The sequence below is a fragment of the Canis lupus genome, chromosome 14 (assembly GCF_011100685.1).
Source record: "Canis lupus familiaris isolate Mischka breed German Shepherd chromosome 14, alternate assembly UU_Cfam_GSD_1.0, whole genome shotgun sequence".
NCBI classification, from domain to species: domain Eukaryota; kingdom Metazoa; phylum Chordata; class Mammalia; order Carnivora; family Canidae; genus Canis; species Canis lupus.
Genome location: NC_049235.1, coordinates 20,022,484 through 20,034,685, shown reverse-complemented (window position 1 = coordinate 20,034,685; position 12,202 = coordinate 20,022,484). Strand labels below are relative to the sequence as shown.

General features: G+C 33.8%; 1 protein-coding gene across 8 annotated transcripts in view; it reads left to right on the top strand.

Moving 5' to 3' along the window:
• SGCE (sarcoglycan epsilon) overlaps nt 1-12,202 on the top strand; it is a 68,710-nt gene that overhangs the window by 46,349 nt on the left and 10,159 nt on the right. For 3 of the 8 annotated variants that reach the window (XM_038556841.1, XM_038556844.1, XM_038556843.1), the window contains 4 exons: nt 4,258-4,420; nt 7,004-7,215; nt 8,145-8,171; nt 8,901-9,089. In XM_038556841.1, the coding sequence (XP_038412769.1) occupies nt 4,258-4,420; nt 7,004-7,215; nt 8,145-8,171; nt 8,901-9,089 (591 nt within the window). Of the gene's footprint in view, nt 1-4,257; nt 4,421-7,003; nt 7,216-8,144; nt 8,172-8,900; nt 9,094-12,202 lie in introns of those variants that run through there. The other 5 variants (XM_038556845.1, XM_038556848.1, XM_038556842.1 and 2 more) reach the window with 3 other exon arrangements.

Sequence of the window (12,202 nt, the reverse complement as noted above, 5' to 3'; positions counted from 1 at the left end):
AAAATGTAATTTTAGCGTGTATAACATAGAGTTATTATTCACGGCCTCATACAAAATTATTTTTTTCTTTTGAAAGCCAACACATTGAAACTTACTGGCTCTACAAGAGAAACAATGAGTATACATTTTTTTTTTTTTTTTACTTACAAGACAAATCTAATATCTCCTTCTCTCACTCAAGCATAACATTTGTAGTCTCTTTACATTTTATATATTAACTCATTGATTTTCCCAGTATTCTTGAAATATAGTTGATATATGGCATTGTACGAGTTTAAGGTGATTTCACATATGTATATATTGCAAAACGATTACCAGAATAAGTTTAACATCTATCACCTCGTGTAGTTACAGATATTTTTATTGTTATAAAAACTCTAAGATCTACTCTTTTAGCAACTTTCGAATATACAATGGCTTGTGTTTTAAAACTGGTATAATGCTTTTTATTCATTCACTTGTTCTGCACATAGGCTCCCTGAAGACAGTGAGAAAGACTGGTTCAAGAAGGACCTTTAAAAGGGGCTGTTGGCTTCACATTGGAAAGCAATGGTGATCAGAACTAGGATGTAACAGGGAGATGGAACATAGTGGACAGGTGCATGTGAGAGTTCTTTCGGGGTAAATGTCAGAGACTGCTGATAGATTGAATATGTGGAAAGAAGGACAGGAGTCAAAGATGATGGTACTTGAGCATCTGGCCATGCCAATCATTGGGAGAGAAGAACATGGAAAAGGAGAAACAGGTGGAGGTGGGGTGGGGTGACAATGAGCTCAGTTCGGAACATATTAAGTTTGTGAAGCCTATGGATCATCCAAGTAGAGATGAAAGTAATTTGGCAGTATGTGTCAACTGTCATAAAAATGTTTCTACTTCTAGGCATCTCTTTAAAGATAGTAACATTAAAAAATATGCAGAGAGATAGTCTTTGCAATATTATTTATAACATCAAAAAAATTGGAAGCAACTTACATGTCCGACTCTGAAGTAATTGTTGAATAAATCATGTGCACTTAAAAAATTATATTGCCATAAATCTATAATTATGAAGACTGCAAAATATGGAAAATGCTTATGACGCATTAAGGGAAAAGGCAGGGTATAAAATTATATTTTAGAGATGATTGCAATTAGGTTAAAAATATATGCATTTGAAAAACATTTTACAAGGTACATTGGAAAATGGAAGTAGTTCTGTTAGTAATATAAATTAATTCTTGTTTCTATATCCCAGGTTTAATGTAATGTTTTTATATTGCTTTTATAATTTGAGGAAAAAAAATAAAAACTGTTCAAAGCACCAAAAACTCGTATGCCCATTTACCTTAACTTGAAGTGAATTAATTTAAAATCTTACTAATTATAAATGCAAATCAATGTCACATTAAAGCAAGTTAGCAGTTGTAAAAAATACTCATTTCTGTATTTATATGTCACAATTATTAAGGAGATATATGGTCTTGGTTAGGCAGTTAATAAGGAAGTAGAAATTGGCTTTATGTGAAGCTTACAAGTAAGAACTTGTTTTAAATGAAATATATTTATATTCGCTGATCATCTAAATACCAATAGTTCCTCATACATACTTTTGTTCAGAATTTTTATTTTTATTTTCATCTTTAGTTTTAGCCTATTACATTTTATTTGTCTCCCAAAAGCATCCTGGTTTTTGAAAAAAAAAATTTCCTTCAAATGAATCTTAAGTCCAAATATATATTTGACATAAAAAACAACCAAATCAGTTTGTGTAATTAAACTCTGGCACATAGTTGTCAACTCAGAGTGTGAGTTCATACTTACATTGACATGGCTTTTAATTTTTGTGCTGCACTTTCATTTTATTTTTGAAAATAGCAGCTTTATTGAGATGTAATTCATACTATACAATTCTCCTACTTAAAATATATAACTCAATGGATTTTAGCTTTTTCATAAAATGGTGCAATCGTTACCACCATCAATTTTAGAACATTTTCATCATCCCAGCACCTTCGTCCCATACCCATTGGCAGCCATGTACCGTCACCACCCCCAGCCCTAGGCAACCACTGTTTACCTGCTATCTTTATACATTTGCCTACTCTGGGCATTTCTTATGAGTGGAATCACACAGTATGTGGTCTTTTGTGACTGGCTTCCACTTTTCCACAATATTGTTTTCAGGATTCATTCATATTGTAGCATGTATTAGTAGTTCATTTCTTTTTATGGTTGAGTGATATTCGATTGTATGGATATTCCACCTTTTATTCACTCATCAGTGAGCATTTAGACTGTGTCTGCTTTTTGACTACTGTGAATAATGTTGCTATGAACATTCACGGATAAGTCTTCGTACAGACATGTTTTCATTTCTCTTAGGGTATATACTTAGGAATGGCACTGCTGGTTCATATGGTAACTCTGTATTCAACCTTTTGAGGAACTTCTAGACTGCTTTCCAAAGCAGTTGTACCATTTTGCATTGTCACCAGTAGAGTAGGAAAGTTCCAATTTCTCCACATCCTCACCGGCACTTCTTATTGTCTGTATTTTTTATTATAGCCATCCTGTGGAGGTGAAACAATGGTTTTGATGGTAGTTTCGATTTCTCTTGTGCTGAGGGCTAATGATCTTGGACATTTCAAGGCATTTCATGCACTTATTGGATGTTTGTATACTTCTTTGGAGAAATGTCTATTCAGAGCCCTTTCTGTTTTTAAATTGGATTATTTGTCTTTTCATTTTTGAGTTTAAGAGTCCCTTATATATTGTAGATATAATTCTCTTATTAGATACATGATTTGCAGCTAATTTCTCTCATTTCATGGGTTGCCTTTTCACTTTCTTGATGGTGACCTTTGGAGCACACTATTTTTAATTTTGATAAAGTCCAACTTATCTAGTTTGTTCTGTTCTTGCTGGAACTTTTGGTGTCATATCTAAGAAACCACTGCCTAATACAAGGTCATGCAAATGTATTCCTTTTTTTCCTCAGAGTTTAATAGTTTTAGGTCTTCCATTTAAGTCACTGCTCTATTTTAAGTGAATTTTCTTATATGATATGGGGTAGGGATCCAGCTTTATTCTTTTGCATGTGGATACCTGACTGTGCCAGTACCATTTGTTATAAAAACTGTTCTTTCCTCCATTGAATTATCTTGGCACTTGTTTACCAAATGTAAGAGTTTATTCCTAGATTTGAATTTTATTCATTGGTCTACATGTCTGTCCTTATGCTGGATTACTATTGCTGATTGATTTGATTACTGTTGCTTTGTAAGTTTTAAAACCAGCAATTGTGAGTCTTCCAACTTTTTCTTTTTCAAGAATTTTTTGCAGTTATTTTACGATCCTTGAATTTCCATAAATTTTAGGATAAGCTTGTCAGTTTCTACAAAGAGAGAGCTGGAATTTTGATGGGTTTATTTCATTTTATAAGTAGCTATAACATTGTCATTAGGAAAAGAAATATTTATTTAGAGTGATTCCTAGTTTTCTCTCTTTTGAAAAACCTATGAGATTCCCTTTTCTTGAGCTGCTTCAAGATTATTTAAATGCTATTATCACTATCTTCTCTTTTTTTGTGTGTGTGAAACTCTCATTGACTAATTAAGTAGTGTTCTTTCCCCCTAATTACTAAGGTATACACCAAGAAAATAAATTTTGCTTGCCTAATTTGTGCTTACCAAGTAATAGTTTTTCTCTTGGATTAACTTCTTGAATAAAAGAGTGAGAGACCTTGTAGGAGACCTAACAGTAGGGGTCTGTGCAGTAGAAACTTGGGTAAAATAGCTAAGTGCCTAAAGCTCCATACCTCCAGAGTTGTAATTTCACAATCTTATTAAAATGAGATCAAGTGAGATTTATTACCTGCAATTATTTATTAGTTTGGTGATAGTGTTATTTCTAAATAATTTACTTTAAGAGTAATTTTTAAATGTAAACAATCTACTAAACATAGTAATCACAGTATGTCAGACACATGCTTACTTTGAATTAAAATAAATTGAGTGAAAAAAAAATTTTTAGAAATTAACATAGAATCAGGAGAGTGTCTGGAACACCAAAGCACTCAGTAAATATTGGTTAAATAAAGGAAAGAATGGAAGGCAGCTCCTCCATGAATCACTGCTTTTAAAGCCCAGGCCCCTACCTTAGGGATGATTCTAGATAATCCCTCAATTCAAAAGGATAAATCCTGCTTTCAGGGTAGATTGTTTTTCAGTGTTTCCAATTTTCTCAAAGGATAACCTGAGAGTTTCACATTTTTGCAGCGTTTATGTCATGGTTGGTGCCGATGTACCGTTTTCTTCTTGTTTACGAGAAGTTGAAAATCCACAGAATCAATTGAGATGCAGTCAAGAAATGGAGCCTGTGATAACATGTGATAAAAAATTTCGTACTCAATTTTACATTGACTGGTGCAAAATCTCATTGGTGAGTTTTTATTTTACTGTGTTTTTGTGAATGTACTTAGAAGTGATGTGGCTGGAGAGAACATTTGACTAAAACCTGAATTGCTTTAAGGAACAAATCCTGGGTTTACTTTGTTAACGCTATGGACTTCCCTTGACTTTAAGGATTTGGCAAGCTTGTTGACAGTGCATCCATTTAGAAAAGAGTATCTCCACTTTTGTCCTCAGTCTACCCTTGATCAGTTGCTGGGGCTGCATTAGCTTGGCAGGTGGTCCAAATGACCCCCCACCCCCGGACATCCAGGTGGCTGCTAAGCCAAGATAGATTATGGAATCAGTGTGACATATGGAGAAAGTCTCAGATATGCTGCCATCACCCACTTTGGAAGGAGAGACTGGGGTACAATAATAAATCTGAAAATAAAGCAATATGGTGCTACGGGTCAGTGTCCTAAAAATTCAAATTGTAGGGAAAGTTCAAGGAATAAAAAAAAATTCCAGTGAGCAAAATTAGAATCTTACCCAGGGCCCCATAAATATTAAATATTTCTTTCTAAATATCCTTTGTAATTAGGATGCTAAAAGACTTAAGAAAATGTAGGTAAGGCTTCATCTATAAAATTTATATTATTTTTTGGGATCCCTGGGTGGCGCAGCGGTTTAGCGCCTGCCTTTGGCCCAGGGCGCAATCCTGGAGACCCGGGATCGAATCCCACGTCGGGCTCCCGGTACATGGAGCCTGCCTCTCCCTCTGCCTATGTCTCTGCCTCTCTCTCTCTCTCTGTGACTATCATAAATAAATAAAAATTTAAAAAAAATTATATTATTTTTTGATCTTGCTTTCTGGAAGATCGGTAAGTTGTTTTACTTTTTAGTGACCTTTAGATTTAGCTTCTGTCACCTCTTGATGATTGGTGGTGAGTGAATTAGATCTAAGTTTAAAGTTGACATTTGAACAAAGTTATTGACACATAAACACAACTGTCATTTCATGTCTTAGAGAACCAACTGCAGGCAACTTTCCCGGCTGCAGTACAGAAGAACATAGTATTCACGTCGCAGCACTCAGCACCTGTGACCCTTGGCCCTAGACTTTCCTTTTTATGGGACTGTGTCTTAGGAAAATAATTTTCTTTCTTTGTCTTCTTAAATCAAGTAAAATTATTAAGCTGCTATGGTTTACGTGTGTTATACATAAATGTTGAATTTGCAAAGCTTAATATTTCAGTCATGGTGGTAATCGTACAAGGATGCCAAAGACTGAGTGGCTGCAATCATAACTTGAGTAGGTACCTGTAACCAGAGGCAGTAAACAGTGGGCCCTAACAATGCCATTTTACTTGTGTTTGTGCTAAAAGTTGTTGATGTTTAGGAATATTACCTCATTTCTAAAGTTTTAAAAATTGACGTATGTTTTGAAGTTTTTAGTTTCTGTGGTGAGATTTTGTAAATGGAAAGATGGGGATTTTCATTTTTTATTTTACGTGTATTTACTTACGTGTCACATCTTACCACAGAAGATGTCAGGGGGCTTAAATGAAATAGTCAAAACAATAAATGTAATAAATAAAATACAAAAGAAATAGAAGATCAGGACCTGAACTTAAAAAAAAAAAAATAGGCCCAAGGTTGACAACAAGCTTCCTAATAGGTCCATGATCAAAAGAGGAAATTCATCAGTTACTCAGTTCTCCTTTTTAAAGGAAGCAGACCATCAATTCCTTGGCAGAAAGTAAAGATTTTACTAGCACTGTAGTCTTGACAAAATTCTTCAAGTGTTTTGTTTTGTTTTGTTTTGTTTTGTTTTGTTTTCTGGAGAATATATTGAGAAATGCCACAAATCATTCTCCCCAATGTATTTTGGCGGGAGGGTAAAGGGGGGGCAAATGTAGTGAGAAGTTTCACATGGCTATTTTTATACCATCCTTCAATAAAAACTGCAACATAATTAAATGCCACTCAGTGAAAGCAGTTCAATGAATGTGGAGGTAAATGGATATAGTGCAAATGCACATTTTTTTGATTCTGGAATAGAATTTAGTAAAACTCTAGTGTTGGAGGAGTTACATGTTCCTTAGGCTGTCTTTCCTCAAAATTCTGTCAGCTTGATCAAAGGAAGATCAAGGTTATAATCATTTAGAAATTATCTCTCATGTTATTTTTCTTTTCTCTTTCACTAACCTTAGAAACCACACCCACATACCTGGTTGTCAGCCAGTTCATGGTTTGTTAGCATCTGCACTAGAAGTTGGTCCCTAGGAAACAAGAAAGGTACATAGTAGTATGAAAGTCTTCTGCTTCAAAGAAGGAACTGCGAAGAGCCCCCACAGACACATACCTTTATTATGTACGAATTCATGTACATATGTCCGTATGTTGTGGAAAGGCCATAGAAAGTAGGCCAACATAAACCCTTTAATCTGTTATTTTTGTTCGTTACTTCTTCCTAGCTCCCATAAACAATTGCAAGTTCAAGATGATAACGTAATTAGAAAAGATTCCTTGTTAAAAATGTGTCAAAGAAAGTTTTGGTATGTCTGGGTCTTAAACTCTCGTAATGTTTGCAGCTATTAATTTGATGTATAATTGTCTTCTTTTGTATCAGGTCGATAAAACAAAGCAAGTGTCCACCTATCAGGAAGTGATTCGAGGAGAGGGGATCTTACCTGATGGTGGAGAGTACAAACCCCCTTCTGATTCTTTGAAAAGCAGAGACTATTACACGGATTTCCTAATTACACTGGCTGTGCCCTCGGCAGTAGCACTGGTCCTTTTTCTAATACTTGCTTATATCATGTGCTGCCGACGGGAAGGAGTGTGAGTACTTTAAAACACTAATAAAAAATTATCAAGCCTACTAGGATAACAACATATAAGATTCCATTAAAAGCCAAGTTTCATTTGGTTCATAAAATACTTTATAAATTAATTGAAATTGTGTTCAAGTCAAACTACAGTACTTTATTCCTTTAAAATGAATTAAAATAGTTTTGAGTCTAGTAAATCAAATTAGAGATATAATTACTTTATTCAACAATTATTAAGGCTAGATGTAAATTCATGCTGGCAAAACAGCCCCAAGAATAACAGAGGCTAGCTCTCTTGGTTATATAAGCCATTTTGTGCAGAGGCTATGGAATCTATTGATATGGTAATTGCACTTTAAATAAATAAATAGTCTTAGTTTGATCAGAAGTGGTGGTCAGAATTCTTCTCAAAATTGTTCTGTCAAACGGGTGACATAATCTAAATGTTTAAAAGATATGTATATATACATATAAACCTAGGAGTAAATTAATGACATGAGTATAATTTGAGTAATGAGTGTTCACTTCAGGAATAGTTAGCACTTTCAGGACATCTATGTCAATTAAAATAATCTCCCAAGATTATCTGGAAGTCAGAGCAACAAAGCAAAGGATAAATAATTAATAAAGCAGCAAGTAACAGATTCTTTCATTTTTACATGTAGCTTGATTTCATTATGTCATAGAATTTATTTCCAAGAGCTTGATTCTTAATCTCCATTTTTTTTCCATTTTTCTGTGTGTTTCTCATCAGTATTCCATCTCTGTATGTGTACTCATCCAAGTAATGTCATAAACCTGGTGGCAAATGCTGCCTGGTTGCATTTAATAGTAACAATGTCAGCATTTCCACATCATGCAAGATCCCATGAGCATATAGTCTTAATGTTTCAAATATCAATGCTATTATTTAATTCATAAATTTTGTTTTGTTTCTAGGGAAAAGAGAAACATGCAAACACCAGAGTAAGTGTCTTCTTTCCTGTTATTTTCTTTATCATGTTTTTTCACTTCTCAGTTGCTTATCATGCTGCATACATGTGTGTCATGCTTTTACTTTGTCATTCATCATCTTTCATAGTTTATTTCATAAATGTGAAAGCTGCTTTCTAAATAGATGTTTAGGAGGGATAGAGACTAAAAATAAAAAGGGTTTGAAAATAAGATTACACAGATAAAAATTAAACCTAAAATTTCAGATTCAGAATATTAACTTGCCATTTATATGATGTGATTTCCCAATCTGCATTTCTATAAACCAGAGAACAGATGAAAAGACCTTTCATACACGTTTTCCTGAATCTACAGTAATAACCTACCATAAAATGAAACTTCTGTGAGTATTTATAAATGCCCCATCAGAAGCAACAATGTAAAAGCTATGGTAGTTTAATCTTAATTGTAGAAATTAAATAGAATACTAGTTTGTTTCTTAGGGCTGAAATATTAACACAATGCTTTATAGCTTAGTTTCATGCAAGACACACTTATTTAAAAATTGGTTTACGATGTTCAGTTTTGCTGTGTTAAAAGCATGTGAAATATATCTTTTTCAGAGATAACTTGTAGAGTGCTCAAAGTGGAATGATGTCTTATTTTAAACAGGAAAAAAAATTATAACTTTTTAAAATTTGATGACCCACTGGGCTAATATTTGATTTTAAATATATGTTGTTTTATTTCTTTTCCATCTAGCATCCAGCTGGTTCATCATAGTGCTATTCAGAAATCTACCAAAGAACTCCGTGACATGTCCAAGAATAGAGAGATAGCATGGCCTTTGTCAACGCTCCCTGTGTTTCACCCCGTAACTGGGGAGATCATACCTCCTCTGCACACGGACAGTTATGAGAGCACGAATATGCCACTGATGCAAACACAGCAGTAAGTTTCCATGTGGTCCTGTCATTATTAATATGCATGAATATATCTACTTAATTTCCATAAAGACTAGACCTTTTCATTATTGCTTTTGTTTGTTGACAACTCTAAGAGAAAATACCAAAAGGACATTGACAGGGTAGATCTCAACCTGGTGGTGCTGACCCAAACATAAAGGATTACTTTCAGGAAATGCATTTTTTTTTTCTTCGCTAATTGAAACAAGATGATATTCACCTTAATATTTAAGATATTGACACTGCTAATAAACTAACATGTGTTCTCAAAGATGAGTTAATTGTGAAAAAGAGAAGCATATCCTAAACCATAACAAATTGATTCTTTTTTAGAGCTATTATTGGAATTATTTGGTTCTTTTAACCTATTTTTTTAATGTTATTACCACACATCTTATTTAATCTAATTTTTGTGCCTCAGGATGAAAGGTTTTTATGTTATTTTTTGTGATCTGCTTATATATCAAAATGAGTAGTTCCAATTTTGACTATAAATACAATTTATTAGTGCCAACCTTTGTAATATTGGAAGGACTATGATCAGAAAGTCTGGAAGAAGCCTACCTATGGGGGCCAAAGGGTTGAGGAATTTGCCCAGTTGCTCTTTGAGAACCCACATTATATGCCTATAAGCTCAATTTTGATATAAAAGAATTGTAGGTAAAATTGTCATTTATTTTTTAGAACATGGCTCTTTATTTTTTCTTCTTTTAATCAAATGTTATGTTAAAATGGGATAAATTTAGTTTCCCAAGGAAGTCACATATTTGTTTTTGAGATCCTCCTCTTTTTCACTTTACTTTTGTAAATATGATGGATATAGAGAAAAATCTACCTCACCCCACCCTCACCACATAAAGGGTATAATATAATAACCTCTTACTGATTAAAGATTTCTCTGGGTATCATACTGGATGTAAAATTTTCCCATTGTGAGTGCTTATTTTGTAACCATGCAAAATGTATGTAGTAATTTGGAGATTAAACAGTAATTAATATGAATAGTATAGATAGACTCAATAAATTTGTTCAAAATACTTAAGAAATCTGAAAATATTGTATTAAACTTTTCTAACGTTATTTGCTTACTGTTGAATAGGCTAAGATATGTGTTTATGTAGGCATGTATGTATAAGTAATTGAAGTCTGATTGACAGTGGAGAAAATTGCATACATTTAAAATTTTGAGTTTTGGAAACATTTGATCAAGGATGTGAATTTTTTTTTTTAAGATTTTATTTATTTATTCATGAGAAACACACTGAGAGAGGCAGAGACATAGGCTGGGGGAGAGGCAGGCACCCTTCGGTGAACCTGATACAGGACTCGATCCCAGGACCCCAGGATCACAACCTGTGCCAAAGGCAACTGCTCAACCACTGAGCCACCCAGGCAGCCCAGGGATATGAATATTGAAGTCACACAAAATTTAGTTTTATACAATGGAAAGGATAGATTTCTTTGTTCTCTGATAGTTAGTGGGACATCCTAAAAAACTCACTTCACCAGTATTAGATACAGATGAAAAAAATTAGTATATTTCAAGAATATTGTAGTAGCTCATGATTTAACAATCTCTCATGCTTTTTTTAGATGAAAATATGAACAGCCTTATCATTCATTTCCAAATGGAAAGAATTTTTAAATTTTTTTAAGGCTACCCAAGAGTGCTAGTGAAATATGGGTATATATCCTTCAAATGTTGATATATATTCTCAAAAGCGAAATTGTCAAATACACTTGAGAAACAGTTTTTTTTGTTTGTTTGTTTTAAAACTACAAGAGTTCTCAGAGGCCTTGAGTGTATTGAGATGCTTCATGAATCTATGGAAATAGGCCAGAAGAGGTAACCCTTCAAAGAACACAGTCCAAGAAATGCTTTTGTTGACAAAATAACAATGCTATCAAATTTTGGAATAGAGAAATAGTCATTATAATGAGTAGGGGAGCTTAAATATCTTTGTAAATCCGTAAAACTCTGTTGCTAGGGAAGTTGAAGGAAGAGAGAAAAGCTATGTCATTTAGAGATGCTTTCTGACCATATCATGTTGAGAATAAGTAGCTCCTTAAAAATTATTTTGATTTTCTGTGGTTAGAGTTTTGCAGTGTTTCTACCCCTATTATAAACACAACAAAATTTTCTATCTAGTTTGCAATGAAATACATCTTCCTGGTCCTTCCATCACCCCATCAACTGTCATTATGTTGATCAGATCTCTCTATTTGCAAATGCAATAGGTTATTCTATTGAACTTGTGACAATTTGACCACATATGTATTTTTAAGTCCAGAAAACCTTCACATTATTCAGATTTCTGCTAATGGAAAAACTCCATTAACTAGCACTTCTATATAAATAGGGTAGATAGATAATTGATGATGTGCACAATGATTATTCTGAGGCACTGCGAGTTCGTCAAGTACGTCTGACTCATCAGAGGGAAATTAAATTACATTCGGTGTAGTTTCAGTGTTGAGTGTATATTATCTTTCTTTTATTCTTGGAAATGGATAATATGTGCACTGTCTCTATGGTAACTCCCTATAAGCCAGAATATGTGATTAACCTCATTTTCCAACATGCCAGATAATAGGGAGATTCATTGTATCAGGTTCGTCACAGCTGTCCTTTACGCAAATTCATCTTTTACTCTTACCTTAAAAGCATGGCCCTGTTTTTTAAAGTTTTATTTCAGCACCAAGTGCATGCATATGTATTTTGGTCATTTGGATTGAATTGAATTCTCCACATTAAAATGAGATACTCTATTTGATGAGGCATTACAGTACTTGATAACCAAGTCCATGCTTGGCGAATGCTGCCTGGTGTTTGTTAATTAATCCTTCCTAAAAGGGCACACATTTCATCTTCCCATATTCATCCTAACCTTACAGATTTTGTCATTCATATATAATTTGGCTAGCTATAGGATTTCATGTTTATTCTTCAGACTTGACACTAGAAATATTCAGGCATAAGGACATTCAGGCATAAGGCTGAAAGTGGACTTTGGTTTCTAAGTGAGACTCAAGAACATTCAAAGCTTTCCTTAAGAGCTGTGTGGAAATTAGCCTGGGTCTTTTAAAGAAGTCAGTCTA